The 14,905-nt window shown below is 38.5% G+C and overlaps 1 protein-coding gene across 22 annotated transcripts in view; it reads left to right on the forward strand.

Moving 5' to 3' along the window:
- LOC135683675 (uncharacterized) overlaps nt 1-14,905 on the forward strand; it is a 100,011-nt gene that overhangs the window by 45,100 nt on the left and 40,006 nt on the right. For 3 of the 22 annotated variants that reach the window (XM_089109371.1, XM_089109370.1, XM_089109369.1), the window contains exons 1-5: nt 6,013-6,724; nt 6,979-7,057; nt 12,079-12,150; nt 13,488-13,559; nt 14,311-14,382. In XM_089109371.1, coding sequence (XP_088965497.1) covers nt 7,009-7,057; nt 12,079-12,150; nt 13,488-13,559; nt 14,311-14,382 — 265 coding nt within the window. In that variant the 5' untranslated portion in view covers nt 6,013-6,724; nt 6,979-7,008. Of the gene's footprint in view, nt 1-1,979; nt 6,725-6,978; nt 7,058-12,078; nt 12,151-13,487; nt 13,560-14,310; nt 14,383-14,905 lie in introns of those variants that run through there. The other 19 variants (XM_089109368.1, XM_089109367.1, XM_089109378.1 and 16 more) reach the window with 15 other exon arrangements.

A 14,905-nucleotide genomic window follows, 5' to 3' on the forward strand; every position in this document is an offset into this window, starting at 1 on the left:
CTGCTTTCAATTCAAATGTTGAGAGGCTTGATAGCAGAGGAGGAATTAACATTTAAGTTTGAATTCCGAAAATCAAACACGGAGATTTTGACTATAGCTCGAGCTACAGTTGCTATAGTCTGGATCCGCTCCTGCATGTGAGGATGTGAGTAATGAGAGACTGGAACGAGAGTTATTGTTGTTGTGAATAGTGAGCGAGAGAGAAAGCCGGAGTTTAAGTGGAGATATAGGTTGGATTGGATAGGTAGCAGATATTTCAGACGGAAACTGAAATATTGTTTATATTTGCTTTCCTTCTTGCATGCTTCGTTACATACACATTGCTCTATCGCATCAAGCTCTCCCTTAATAATGTCTAGAATCTTATCAAGCTCCCATTCTTCGTTCCCAATTTCTTTGGCAGTAGCAAGTCAAATTTCCTCTAGCAGTTTCCCCATTATTATAGGGTTGAGAAAAGGACCATATTGCTCTCACATTCGTATCGATTCTTCGATTGGGTCATGCCAACGAAGATATTTGAACAGTAGAGCATGTCAGAAAGGATCATCACTTTTTAGATGACTTCTGCCGTGTGTGGACTGATGTTTTGTCGCACGCGTTGTAGAAGCTTGATTCTTAATGAAATCTTTTTGAATGTCTTTTCAAACTGATCATTTAAGGTTTTTATCCAGTGTCACCCTAAATATTCCTAGCTTTTAGACTCAGTGATGCTTCGTCCTTTCATTTGATCTCTAGTGGCGATTTTGATGTTTTCTGACCTGTTCCGAAAAGGACACATTCGGTCTTTGTTGTTTACAGATTAGCGACTAACTTGTTTTTGGTGAGCCATTGAGCAACTTGGTCACTGTCGTTATTCAATTGACTCTCGAAGTTGTTATAGTTTTTGTGTGCACTTTAAATGACTGATCATCGGCGTATAAGATAATTTCACAATGGTTTAGTAGAAGGTAAATATCATTAATTAGCAAGGTGAGCAATAACGGTCCTAAAATGGATCCTTGAGGAACTCCACAGGACACAGATTGAGTTGCAGACTCTACTCCATCATATTGAACAAATTGTTTTCTGTCAAACAAGTAGTTTTCAAACCATTTCAGTTCTTAATGATTGATTCCATATTGGGGTACCTTTGATAATACCCTTGAATGGTCCACTGTATCATATGCTTTCCCGAGGTCTACAAAAACTGCCTTGTCTTATACAGTCAGAGAAGAGGGTCGCTGCAGGTTGCGTTGGTAACTTATTTCTAACATCAAACTGCCTTTGCGAAAGAAGTTCATTTCCTACTAAATAGCTGTAAAGTTGGTAATAAACTGCACTTTCGAACACTTTAGACAAAACAGGGAGAGCAGAGATTGGCCTGTAATTGTCCATAAGTGATCGTTCGTCTGATTTATAGACTGGGGTTACTTTCGCCCATTTTTCAGCAGTTGGAAATAATGATTGTGCGATTTAATAGCTGCTGTAAAAGTTGGAGTACATTGCCGAGCTACAATGCTGACGAATTGACGGCCTTTTATATCTGACAGAAGCTCCTATTCAGTACAGCCTTTTCGAAGAATTATTGTTATTAGTGTTGTAATAGCTCCCCTACGAAGCCCGCTACGCGGGCTTGCCAGTGACCCTACGGTAGAGTACATAGATTAGCCTCGGAAAAGACAAGAATTTTCTTAATACCCCCTATGAATGATAGTAAAATTAGCCTCGGCAAAGACAAGAATTCTGTCGAAGCCCCCTATGAGTTTGCAGATTAGCCTCGGAAAAGACAAGAGGTGTATCAACCTCGATTTGAAAAAAATTGGCTCCGCACAGGTCACGTGATAAAAAATTACTCGCACTCCTGTGACTATCGATAATAGAGAAGGGGTAGAGGCTCCCCCCTTCCTAGCGATAGTCACAGGAGTGCGAGTAATTTTTTTATCACGTGACCTATGCGGAGCCAATTTTTTTCAAATCGAGGTTCATACACCTCTTGTCTTTTCCGTGGCTAATCTGCAAACTCATAGGGGGCTTCGACAGAATTCTTGTCTTTGCCGAGGCTAATTTTACTATCATTCATAGGGGGTATTAAGAAAATTCTTGTCTTTTCCGAGGCTTATCTATGTACTCTACCGTAGGGTCACTGGCAAGCCCGCGTAGCGGGCTTCGTAGGGGAGCTAGTCTTCCGTTAATTGAAAGTTGCTTCAAAACTTTGCAAGCCCAGGTCTATTCGTGTTCCTCGTTTGAATATTTTAATGGGTTACCCCCTAAGTCTCCTGTTTTAATTTTCCATAAAATTTCATGGTAAGACTTCCCAACTTTACTTATCTGTTTACTCCTCTGACAAATCAAATTAAAATTGAATCTATCCTGAAAATCAAAGTAAAAAAACAATGCCCTCCTACATTCTTTCAATTTAATAAGGAATGCAAGCAAAAAGTGTAATATCATACAGCAAGCAGGCAAGCACATTCTAAACATGACAAAAGACAAACATAATTAATCCAATCCATAGTCACGCCTACTGTGAGTAGCATATACTATTGGCAAGAGCAGGAAATAATTGCTCGAGGACAAAATATTATTTACTCACAGCAACAACCCTATTGAGATAAGAGCTTCTTTCGTGTAGGAAGATAATGCTTTATTACCTTGATTGTAATTCAGTAAATCCTTTAAGAAAAGTAAACGTAAACTTAATTACTTGCTGTTTCCAGATACCGATACTTACGAAATTCCTAATAGGATCAACCCAATGAGTAGTTCCTCGATTATTAAGAGAATTATTGTTATTAGTGTTGTAATTACTAAAAGCCCAGGGTATTTGTTTGGACCCAGTCCTCTTCCCGTCAGCCACAGCGTTGACAACACCGTCCATTGTTTCGTTACACAATGCACTTGCCACGACAGTCAATGAGTCAGTTAGTTTATCGCTCGCGAAGCTATGGTCACTTAAAATTTCAATAGAATTCTTGCGTTATTATAAAAAGGAAAATGTCAATTTATGCTATCTCTGGCTCAGAATCTTGTCTCTTCAACAGTTAGAACATTTCCTTTTTAGCTTGCATTTTTGTTTAATACCTAGTTTCCCAGGCGTGCAAATATATCAGCTCAAATGACATTCTTGAGTTGCTGAATAATAGTTGCTGAATGAAGGTAAAAAAACTTCAAAATCGAGATAAAACTAGCCTGCGTGCAGACTCTGAAATTTAAAAGAGGAGAGAAAGTAGAGTCTGCGCAACAGAGCCGCTTTTCTTCTTCGCTGACATCAAGATTTTATTCTAAGCACTAGAACAACAACTCCATTAGCGTGCAATGTTTTTCTGTAATTTTAGTTGTTCAAAAGAATAAACAGACCTATTCTATTATCCTGATACCATTCATTTATACTTCGGCTCGAAGGCGCCACTTTGAAAACTGAAAAAAAAGCAATTGAAATTCCCCCAAACAATTTGGTTCCTTGATTTTGAGGAACCTATGAACAAGAAAATCGGCTCGGCTTCGCAGACTCTACTTTTTCTCCTATTTTCAATTTTGTCAACAGAGTCTGCACGCAGGCTAGGTAAAACAAGCTAAATTACGACCATCAGTTTTTGAATTCCACGTGCTTGAAAACTGCGTGCCTGCATGCTTGCGTGCAGACTCGGAAATGGAAAAAAGGAAAAAAAAGAGTCTGCGCAACCTAGCCTACGTCGTAGACCCTCCCTTCTAAACAAAGATAGGGTCTACGTATTAATGAGGCAAAGCTTGCTACAGGCCGTTATTAATCTATGCGTAAATATTTTTAATAATTGATCATTCCCAGACCCCATTTGGGCTTTCTTTGTCAAGTTCAATGAGGTGTTGAATGAACCATAGTCAATTGAAAGGTCGTCGTTTCTAAAAGACTGAACACTCCAAGAACAGGGTGAACACCCTATGAACACCCCAAGAACACCCTAAGAGCAAGCTATTAAGCGGCTGAACGCCCTTTAAAACATACAAAATCGGCATATTTCTCGAAAAATAATTTGGTCAATCAATCAAAATTAATTTTGGGGCAGGAAAGGGCCTGATAAGTCCAATGCTGTTGGTGTTGTTACAACCAACGGTTGTTTTGCGCGCCAAATGTGTGAGCGGGGGTTTGTAAATTGTTGTGTGGCTAAAGCCCCTATAGCACGTCTGCTACCATGGTTCCTGGCAACAAAATTCAAGTTCCAATTCATTTTATATTCAGAAACTTAGTTAGAAATTTGTAACAATAAGATAATTATATAGTTATTTACAGTCCATATAATTAATATTTTTACAATATAGAGTTGCCTAGGGAGCTGAGAGGAACCGCAACACCGACAAAAACAAGCAAATTTCCGACAAAAGCCCTTAAAATTGTGCTTTAACCGACGACTAACAAGTCCTACACTGTGCATTTTCTGTTTCATTTGTCAAAAATTCCTTATAAAAATCTTATCCAGGAATTGGGCCTGCGAGTGCACCAGCTGGTGACGTCACTGCCTGGAGAATGACAACACAGCAAGAGAGGAGGTGTGTGTCTCCTTCTGCTTGCACTAACTAGCTAGCGTGCACTAGCATATCGTGACCACATCATAGTTAATTTCTATTCTATGCCGTGACCATTTGGGCAAATTAGCGGATGGGAAGAACAATTGTTTGGAGGACAATAGGTAGTCAAGTGACATTGTCACTGGATGTGAAAGATTTGAAAACAACGGGAAATTGCTTGAATGCACAAAGGGAGTCAAACTTGAATTTGCTCCGCGTGCCCCGTTCACACTTTTGGCGCGCAAAACATCAGTTGGTTGTAACAACACCAACAGCATTGGACTTATCAGGCCCTTTCCCGCCCCAATATTAATTTCGATTGATATACCAAATTATTTTTCGAATGATATGCCGATTTTGATATGTTTTAAAGGGTGTTCAGCCGCTTAGTAGCTTGTTCTTAGGGTGTTCTTGGGGTTTTCAGCCTGTTCTTAGAGTGTTCAGTCTTTTAGAATCGACGATTGAAAGGCCTCCTTTCTTTTGATTAGGAATGAACTAATGGAGGCGAATGCAGATGTTGATCGATGTATCTTGTGTTTTGAAACACAGCTTGCAAAGATATACACGCAATCAGGGGCGGATACAGAATAAAAATTGACGGTCGCACATTAACACTGCCCAGCGAGGCGGTCTAGGGGGCCTCCCTCATGGTCAAGGGCGGAGCCATGATTGAGGCCCCCTAGAACCAGAGCAATTAGGACTGGGGCCCTAAAACGTTCAAATTGTTCAGTCAAACATTTTACCCTTTAAAAGGTTTTCCAAATTTTCCAGCAAATCCAACACGCAGTTGAAACAAAATATCTTGAGATTCAGAAGTGTACACTTCCTGTGCACCTCTTCTGTATAGAAAAAGAAAATTGGGACTTTTCCCTTTCCCAACTTACAACCTCATCCACTTTCTTCCCTTGCCAGCAGTTGTGCGGCACAGTAAACTAACATAGTTGTGCGGCACAGTAATGCTTACAGACGTGTCGCACAAATATGTGAAACTTGTATTTTGATTGGTGAGATTTAATAAAATATTTGCATAACAAAGAGCCCTGCATATTTGTGCAGCACTGGCGACATGCTTAAAAATCATACTGTTTACGGTCTAGGATGGTCTTTGAATTTCTTTTATATTGAATTAAATCGCAGTTAATTGTGTGTGTGTGTGTTAATTGAATTAAAGGAATTGAGTCATGGTAAATAGGCCTTCTCTATAGGGGTTCGACCTGTGCGACACCCTAAATCCGCCCCTGCACGCAATACCCTATGCATCCGCTAGTGTTTCATCAAACTCCGCCACACCTGATAGTACCGCCATATTAATTTGTTTTGCATGTCCTTAATTATGCAAGTATTAATGCTCTTGCAAAATTTAAGCTCCAGAATTTGAGAACGGCCAGTAGCAAGCTTTGCCTCATTAATTCGTAGACCCTATCTCTTCGTTTGGAAGGGGGGGAGGGGGGGGGGGTCTCCGGCGTAGGGTAGCGCAACCGAGCCGCTTCTTTCAAAGCACTACTTTAAAAAAGAGCTTCACACTACCCAGTTACGCCACTGCGCAATCAAAGTTGTTATTGTTTCGTTACATTACCGGTTAACATTCGGCAAATACAACGCAGTAACTGTAGGAAGTTATGCGGCAGCGCTTCACCGTTACAGACGTTTTAACATTTAGGACCTGATTACATGAGAGTTTTCAAACCCGGGGTTGAGTTTCAACCCACCTGGCCGAGTTGAAATAAAGTTGATTTTTGTTTGGCCAGGTCATAAAACCATAGTCAATAGATAAAACATTGTCCAAAAATGGTAATGTTTTACCATGTTTTATTCGTAGCCATGGAAGCACTGATCAAGCCATTTGCTTCAAAGTACAATGCAAAATAACGTAATTAACTGCTAAACAAAGACATGAAGGGTTGACACAGTCAATTAGAAAAGAATTGTGAATATAAAAAGCCGAAAAGATCATGCCAAATGAAAAACCAAAATTATTTAATCTCTTCCTATGCAATTTGTATAGCTAATAATTCGAAAATTATGGGGGATTCTTCTTGATTTTTATTTAAAAAGGATAAAATGTTGGTATTGAATGACTAAACAATACCTGGTACAGAAATGCGTCACAGTGCGTAGGTGGTATGATTTCCGCCCTTATTTCTGCATTAAAAAGGGTTTGGTTGGAATCTTGGCCTGTCCAGTATCTCTTCATCGTGTCAAGGTGAGTATGCTTACATTCATATAACTGATGAAAAGATGTAAAAATTCAAAACAGACAAACAAATAGGCTACGCTATGCCAGACTTTCCAACTGGGAGGTGCAAAACGATTTTAGAGAAGCATCTATCTTAATCAATATCTTGTCACTTAAAGTTTTTGAATTTTTCAAGAAACCTTTTTAAGAACAAGAAGTTCTCGTGGCCAAAAAGCTTTGCTATGAATTTTTTGGTATATTCTGAATTCTTTTTGTTTTAGTGTGCGCCAAAGGCAGGTTAAAATTGAGCCATGAAGATACAAACCCTGCTTCTCTTGCTCGTCGTTGTTGCAGGAAATTGTAAGTACAACAGCATTTTTATAGATACTTCTCTTTGATAAACCCGTTCCAAAAGCAAATAATTCAAAGTGGTAGTGTTGCTTCTTAAGAAATATCAAATAAATCCATAAAGGTTATAAACAGGTTAAATGAGGTCATTTTATGTTTACAAGGGACAACATAGGAAAATTCATCGGTGAGAGTAAAACGGCCTTAATTTTAGTAGAAGAAAGTCGGGAAATATGGTTGTGTTCCAGACCAATAGAGGTCCCGGCGAACATGAACAATCCGGAGTGGCGCCATGTTTTGCTTGATGTCATATTTTTAGGAGAGCGCTCCCTGACCCTAGGCGACCTGTGATTCGTTGATGCTGTCAAAAAACTCCTCTACGTGTATGACACGACGTTAATCGGATTATCTGAACCGGATTCTTCACCTTCGCCGAGCCTTTCAGTCCAGACCAATATCACTCCAGGGTCATATCAGTCCAGACCAATATGACACTAGGGTCATATCGGTCTAGGGAGGGTCAGTGATATACAAGCAACGAAGTCGCTAGATGTCTAATTTTATTGTTATCGAGTGAGGCAAAATCACTCATGCCGTAAAAGGGCAAAAAGATAACTCCGCATAAGGACTCAGTATGGGAAATTCCGAAGCTCGCAAACGAAACCCAAAATTTTAGAAAATCCATTTAATTTAGGAAGGTAACTTATATTTTGTCAGCTTACCGTATGCATTAAGAAAGTTTTAAGCCATAATTTTTGTTTGTACACGGGTTTTGAGATTTTCAAAAAATTTTTTTACCGTGGCGTTGATAAGGGCACTCTGGTTTAGAGAATATTTGTATTTCTAGGAAGATTGTTTTTGGGCTTATTCACAAAATTGTCGCGCTTATGAAAACATATTGTGTTACTTTGTTATCGTAACATTAAGGCTACGTTCACACTGCTCCGTTTTCATTTCTATCCGTTTTGTGAATAAAAACGCGGTCCGTTCACACTGCCCCGTTTTAAAATGAAAACGCTATGAAAACGGTAGGCGTTCTCATTGCTCTAGCGAAAACGCAGTCGCGGCCTCCCTTTCAACACGAGTCGTTTTGCCACAAAACTGGCGCCAAACCGAAACACACACACGAGGCCACGCCATTCTCGATTTTGCATCAAGGAGTCGATAAGAAATTTAATCAAGAAATTGCTTTCAAGCTTAAATATGCCAGTATATTTGACCACCAAGCATTCGTTCTGCCAGGGCGAACCCAAAATCGACGTTCCTTCGACTGGCGTCGTTTGTCAATCAACTTGCACCTGATTTGGTGAATGGATCTATTAGCCATTAAAAATCTCAACATTAATTTCTTCCTACGTGCATTGTAACTTTGATTCAACGCTGCAATGACTGCTATGAAACTACGAACAGAAACCAAAGCAAACAGCATTTAAATAACAGTCGTTATCGCTCCAATGTCAGCCAATTTAAAAAAACACTGTATTTTGATTCTTGACGCCTTCGGCATCGAATGTTGCTGCTGTTGTTAGCGTTTTCAAATGTCTCCGTTTTTGGTGTTCACATTGAAAACGGACCGTTTTCAAAACGGACTGTTTTCAAAACGCACCGTTTTCAGATTTATCCGTTTTCGTTAGCGTTTTCAAAAGCCTCCGTTTTCACATCGGAGCAATGTGAACGGAAGGCCAAAACGGATAAGTTTTGCTCCGTTTTCATATGAAAACGTAGCAGTGTGAACGGGGCCTAAGAAACCGTGGTAAAAGAGGTCATCCTCTAACATTCATTCAGCCACGCCCCCTTCCTACAACACCCTGATGTCCGTAAATAAGTCTGATTTGCTGATAAATGTTAGAGGGAAGGTCTTGCCATGGAAAAAACTTGATATGGATAGTTATGATAAAATTGTTCACTCCTCACATCTGAAATTTTTACCATAAATCATATGCAGGGGGTTGTCGAAGTAGAGGAGTGTTTGTTTAACAAGTTGCCATAATGATATAAGAGTACTTTCTTACATCTTTCCTTTTACTTATGAAATACAAAATAAACCCAATTTTGAAATTATATTTGGTTTTTTGCAAATAAGCCCGAAAACAGTCTTCCTGAAAAGGTAAACATTGCCTAGGCCAGAGTGGGCCGTGCAAGCGCCGCAGCAATAAATATTTCAAAATCTTGAAACCCTATTTAACAACACAATTTTTTGGTTTAAACTTTTGGAATTAATACGGCAAGCTAGCACAGTATAACTAACCTTTCAAAATTATGCTTATTTTCGATAATCTTGGTTTTTGTTCGTCTAACTTGCAATTTACCTTATGCGGAATCATCTTTTTGCCCTTTTACCGCTTGAGTCATCGCCTGACCAGCTCAATGGGCAATTATGCCCTCGAGGCTATTGTAGCGGTTATCACGGCACCGAAGGCGCTCATTGTGTTTTTCGCGGGCAATGTGAATGAATGTTTTCCGATTAATCAACGAAACGAATCGAAAGCCGCGATAATCATGACATGACGAAGGAAGATCGGAGAGAAGAGCACAAAAAACGCTTCAACAAGTGGTTGCCTATGTTTTAGGCCGTCATTCCAATTTACGCAGCTTTTAACCTACTTATGTTATGGCATTGCGAACTCCGAAGTCGTCTAGTATAGGCAGGAACAACGCCAGACCTCAAGGAGCAGGCCAAATATAGTTGATAAACCAAACTTGTCAAAATAAAGTGCTAATGTTCCTGAATTTCACAGAGACGGGTAGATTCCCAGACTGAAATTACATAAATGCATAAAGGTTATAAACAGGTTAAATGAGGTTATTTTATGTTTACCAGGGACACCATAGGAAAATTCATCGGTGAGAGTAAAACGGCCTTAATTTTAGTAGAGGAAAGACGGGAAATATGGTTGTGTTCCATAATTTCACAGAGACAGGTAGACTCCCACCAGACTGAAAATCACTCCGATTGGACACATGCCGATATGAGCTCATGTTGCCAGCCTCGATTGCAATTTGTGTTAAGAAATGGCAAGCGAAAAACTGCCCGTCTCTCCGGGGAAATATTAGACAATCCCTTGAAACTTTCGGTTTATCATATCATTCTAATTTACATTGGATTGCTCCTTATTGACACTCAACTTTCTTTGTTTTACCTTTGTTTTACAAAGGAAACCAAAAGGTCTGAAAGGACATGATCGACAAAAAGAGCTTCCTTAGAGCTAATTAAAACAGAGGAATAACAAACGAGAGGGCTGCAAAAAACAATCAAATATTCGGCCAATTTGGAGAATCGTAAAATAAGCCAAATTTTGAGTTAGTCCATTACATATTTTGAAAGTCAGACAAGCTTCTACAAATCTAACTTTTTGCAATTCGGATTAGAAAAATTCGAACCGGCAAACCTAGGCCCAACAAACACTAGACGAGCGCCATCTGCGTTTGTAACCGCTCTAAAAGCCTCAGATTCATTTTATGGCCAAGGCACCAATGATATAGAAGCGCCGAAGGCGCTAGAGGTCTAACTTCCTGTTTTCAGCTGAGGCAAAATCACTCAAGGGGAAATACTGGTAAAAGGATGATCTAAGGGCTCAGTACGGGAAATTGTAAGTCGGATGAAGAAGAACCAATACTTTCGAAAATCGGCAAAAATTTGAGAGGTAAGCTATACTCACTGTATCAGCTTGCCATATCCATTTCGAATGTTGTAAGCTATACATTATTTTGGTAAACGGGGTTTTATGATTCAACAGTTACGTTTGGTTATCATCTTGGGGTGGAGGTTTATCATGTGCCTCTGGTACTTCTTCGGCCGAAACATTTTTATACGTAGCACTCAGGGCCCACGCCACAAATCTTAAATTGGGGGGGCCAAGGCAAGCTTAAGCAGTGGGTCAAGGCTTCCTCCCTCTTTTCCTGCAGCTTTAAAACTACTTGCCTCGCAAAAAAGTGGAGTGGCTGAAGCCCAAGTACCCTTTGCGCCACCCATTAAATGACATCACCAATGATGAGGGCAATCGAATGAATCATTTGGACTTCTTTGCAATAAACTTACAGGCGTTGATTCTGTACAAGTAGCTGAAAAAGATCTTGCCCCTATATTATGGGCCCCTTCGGAGCACGGGCCCCTGACCTTTTGCCCCTCCTAACCTCCCTCTCGACGCCCCTGCTAGTGAGTGGTTTGAGCTGATCTTATTATTTTAGATCTTATCTCAAATAAAAAGACAATGGAAGAATAATAAAAATGACATTCTAAGTTCGCACAAAACAACGAAATGCTGCACGCCTATCTCCAACAAAAACCCAAACTATATATTCTAGACCAAAAATAAACGCGATATCTACTCATATAAAAGATTTTTTGCAAGTAAGCCCGAAAACAATATTTTTGACAACGTAAACATTGCCTAAGCCGGTGCCTTTACGAACGCCCGAATCAAGAAATATTTTTTAAAAAATTAAAATCCCGTTTACCAAAACAATTAATAGCTTAAAACCTTCGAAATGAACATGGCAAGCTCATACAGTAAAACTTGCTTCTCAAAAATGTGCCGATATTGCGGATATAATGCTTTATTGTCGTCTACCTTGCAATTTCCGGTATTGAGCCCTTATGCAGATATGTGGTGTTTCAAAATGTGGAAATGTGTTTCTTGCATTTATGTAGTTTTTATTAGAGATCCTCTCTTAAATTTATAAAAGAAGCAGTCAAAGGATATACAGTCTGAAATTCATGAGACAGACAGTGCCGCCATTTCTGTTTCAGCCTGTGCAATACTTTTTCGTCCTGATTGTACGCAAAATACATTAGATGGCAAAAATACCGATTGCAGTTTAGATAAATTTGGAATTATATCTTGCATGTCGACGAAAAAGCTTTAATATTGAATATTTTCTAGCTTCCATTGTGCAAAATAGCCATTGCAACAAGAAAAGACTGTGTCAACTTTGAACCTATAGCTAACCATATTGTGACACAGTTGTTTGATAATATTTGAAGTATCAATTTGCTCTTACATATTCAAACTATCATTTGTCCACCATCATAGCTTTGCCGTCGAGAAAGAAAGATGGCATAGATGATGCAAGATGGAGATCCGGAGACGAAACAGAGGACCCTGGTATGTTTTCCCTATAAATATTTTATCAATATATCATGAAATAATAAAGTTTTGACCCAAGATAAACGAAGTTTCTATCAAAAGACAGCAGAGGTTATTTTGCAATTTTTTCTCTTTCCGCCGGTGAAAAAGACTTAATGTCAACACATCGCTGGTTTTCACGGTTTAAATTGTAGTTATGGCTATAACACATTGTTTCTACTCTAAACTTATACTTAACCATTTATTCAAATTTCTTGCTTGCCTCTCACATCTTTTTTTCGAAGATCTGTTTGCCTATTCTCAATGATGTTTTCAACTTTTCAATTTTTTTTCAAAATATATCGTTAGATGCAGGGTTGGTCGATTCTTTTGGGGCTTAAAACCAAATCAATGTTGAAAAAAAGCCAAATTAAGCGAAAATGTAAAAGCGGCAGCAAGACCATAGATAATTTCAAGCTGCAAACGAGGCTAAACGTACACATTTTCGTCTCAATCCATTGTCGCATGGCCTGTAAGCAAATAGGGACCCGGTTGGTTTCAAAATCCAACTTTAATGCTTTTATGTGCAGACTCTACTGTTTTCAACTCAGTTCCTCTGCCTCTTTTCCCCCATTTTTTAGCTGAATTGAAAATTTATAGTCAACTGGGAGCAAAACAATGTATTCTTAATAGTTTATTTTCAATAATTCGTAAATCACGCATTTGTTAATGTACCTATGATTATTTGTGTAGATGTTTGTAGCAATACAAAAACAACTCTTGGGTGTTTATATTGCGCCCATAAGGAATATTCAAAGTAATCCGTTTTATTGCCCCTGATTGGTCAATTGTCATAATCTAATAATACGTTTATTGTTAAAACGTTATACCTTGGGATGTGTTTACTTTAATCAAATGGATTCTAAAACGACGAATGATGGAAAAGAAAAGTTTTGTTTGAAAATGAGGAAATGTGTTTCTTGCATTTATGTACTTTTTGTTAGAGATCCTCTCTTCAATTCATAAAAGAAGCAGTCAAAAGATATACAGTCTGAAATTCATGGGACAGACAGTGCCTCCTTTTCTGTTTCAGCCTGCTCAATACTTTTTTCCCCTAATTGTACGTAAAATACATTTGATTGCAAAAATACCGATTGCAGTTTAGATAAATTTGGAATTATATCTTGCATGCTGATGAAAAAGCTTTAATATTTAATGTTTTCTAGTTTCCATTCTGCAAAATAGCCATTGCAACAAGAAAACGATGTGTCAACTTTGAATCTATAGCTAACCATATTGTGACACAGTTGTTTGATAATATTTGAAGTATCAATTTGCTCTTACATATTCAAACTATCATTTGTCCACCATCATAGTTTTGCCGTCCAGAAAGGAAGATGACGTAGATGATGCAAGATGGGGATACGAGGACGAAGCAGAGGATCCTGGTATGGTTTCTCTATAAATATTTTATCAATATCTTATGAAAGAATAAAGATTTGAACCGAGATATGACGTTTATACCTGGAAAACAGCAGAGGTTACTTTGCAATCTTTTCTTGCTACTGGTGAAAGAACCTCTTGTCAACACATCGCTGGTTTTCACTATATAAATAGGATGCATGGATATAACACATTGTTTCTACTCTTTACTTATACTTAACCATTTATTCATATTTCTTGCTTGCCTCTCGCATCTTATTTGTTTCGGAGATCGGTTTGCCAATTCTCAATGATGTTTTCATCTTTTCAATATTTTTCAAAATGCATCGTTAGATGCAGGGTTGGTCGATTCTTTTGGGGCTTAAAACCAAATCAATGTTGAAAAAAAGCCAAATTAAGCGAAAATGTAAAAGAGGCAGCAAGACCATAGATAATTTCAAGCTGCAAACGAGGCTAAAAGTACACATTTTTTTCTTCTAAAACCATTGTCGCATGGCCTGTAAGCAAATAGGGGCCCGGTTGGTTTCAAAATCCAACTTTAATGCTTTTACGTGCAGACTCTACTTGCATGCTGATGAGAAAGCTTTAATATTGAATAATTTCTAAATTCCAGTGTGCAAAATAGCTATTCCACCAAGAAAACACTGTGTCAACTTTGAACCTACAGCTAACCATATTATGACACAGTTGTTTGATAATATTTGAAGTATCAATTTGCTCTTACATATTCAAACTAACATTTGTCCACCATCATAGTTTGGCCGTCCAGAAAGAAGGATGGCGTAGATGATGCAATATGGTATTTAAGGGGCGTAGCAAAGGACCCTGGTATGTTTTCCCTATAAATATTTTATCAATATCTTATGAAAGAATAAAGATTTGAACCGAGATATGAAGTTTGTGCCAGGAAAACAGCAGAGGTTATTTTGCAATTTTTTCTCTTTCCGCCGGTGAAAAAGACTTAATGTCAACACATCGCTGGTTTTCACGGTTTAAATTGTAGTTATGGCTATAACACATTGTTTCTACTCTAAACTTATACTTAACCATTTATTCAAATTTCTTGCTTGCCTCTCATCTTTTTTTCGAAGATCTGTTTGCCTATTCTCAATGATGTTTTCAACTTTTCAATTTTTTTTTCAAAATATATCGTTAGATGCAGGGTTGGTCGATTCTTTTGGGGCTTAAAACCAAATCAATGTTGAAAAAAAGCCAAATTAAGCGAAAATGTAAAAGCGGCAGCAAGACCATAGATAATTTCAAGCTGCAAACGAGGCTAGGAGTATACGTTTTCTGTTCAATCCATTGTCGCATGGCCTGTAAGCAAATAGGGACCCGGTTGGTTTCAAAA

The sequence above is a fragment of the Rhopilema esculentum genome, chromosome 7 (genome assembly GCF_057945365.1).
Source record: "Rhopilema esculentum isolate cy_ngs chromosome 7, ASM5794536v1, whole genome shotgun sequence".
NCBI lineage: Eukaryota > Metazoa > Cnidaria > Scyphozoa > Rhizostomeae > Rhizostomatidae > Rhopilema > Rhopilema esculentum.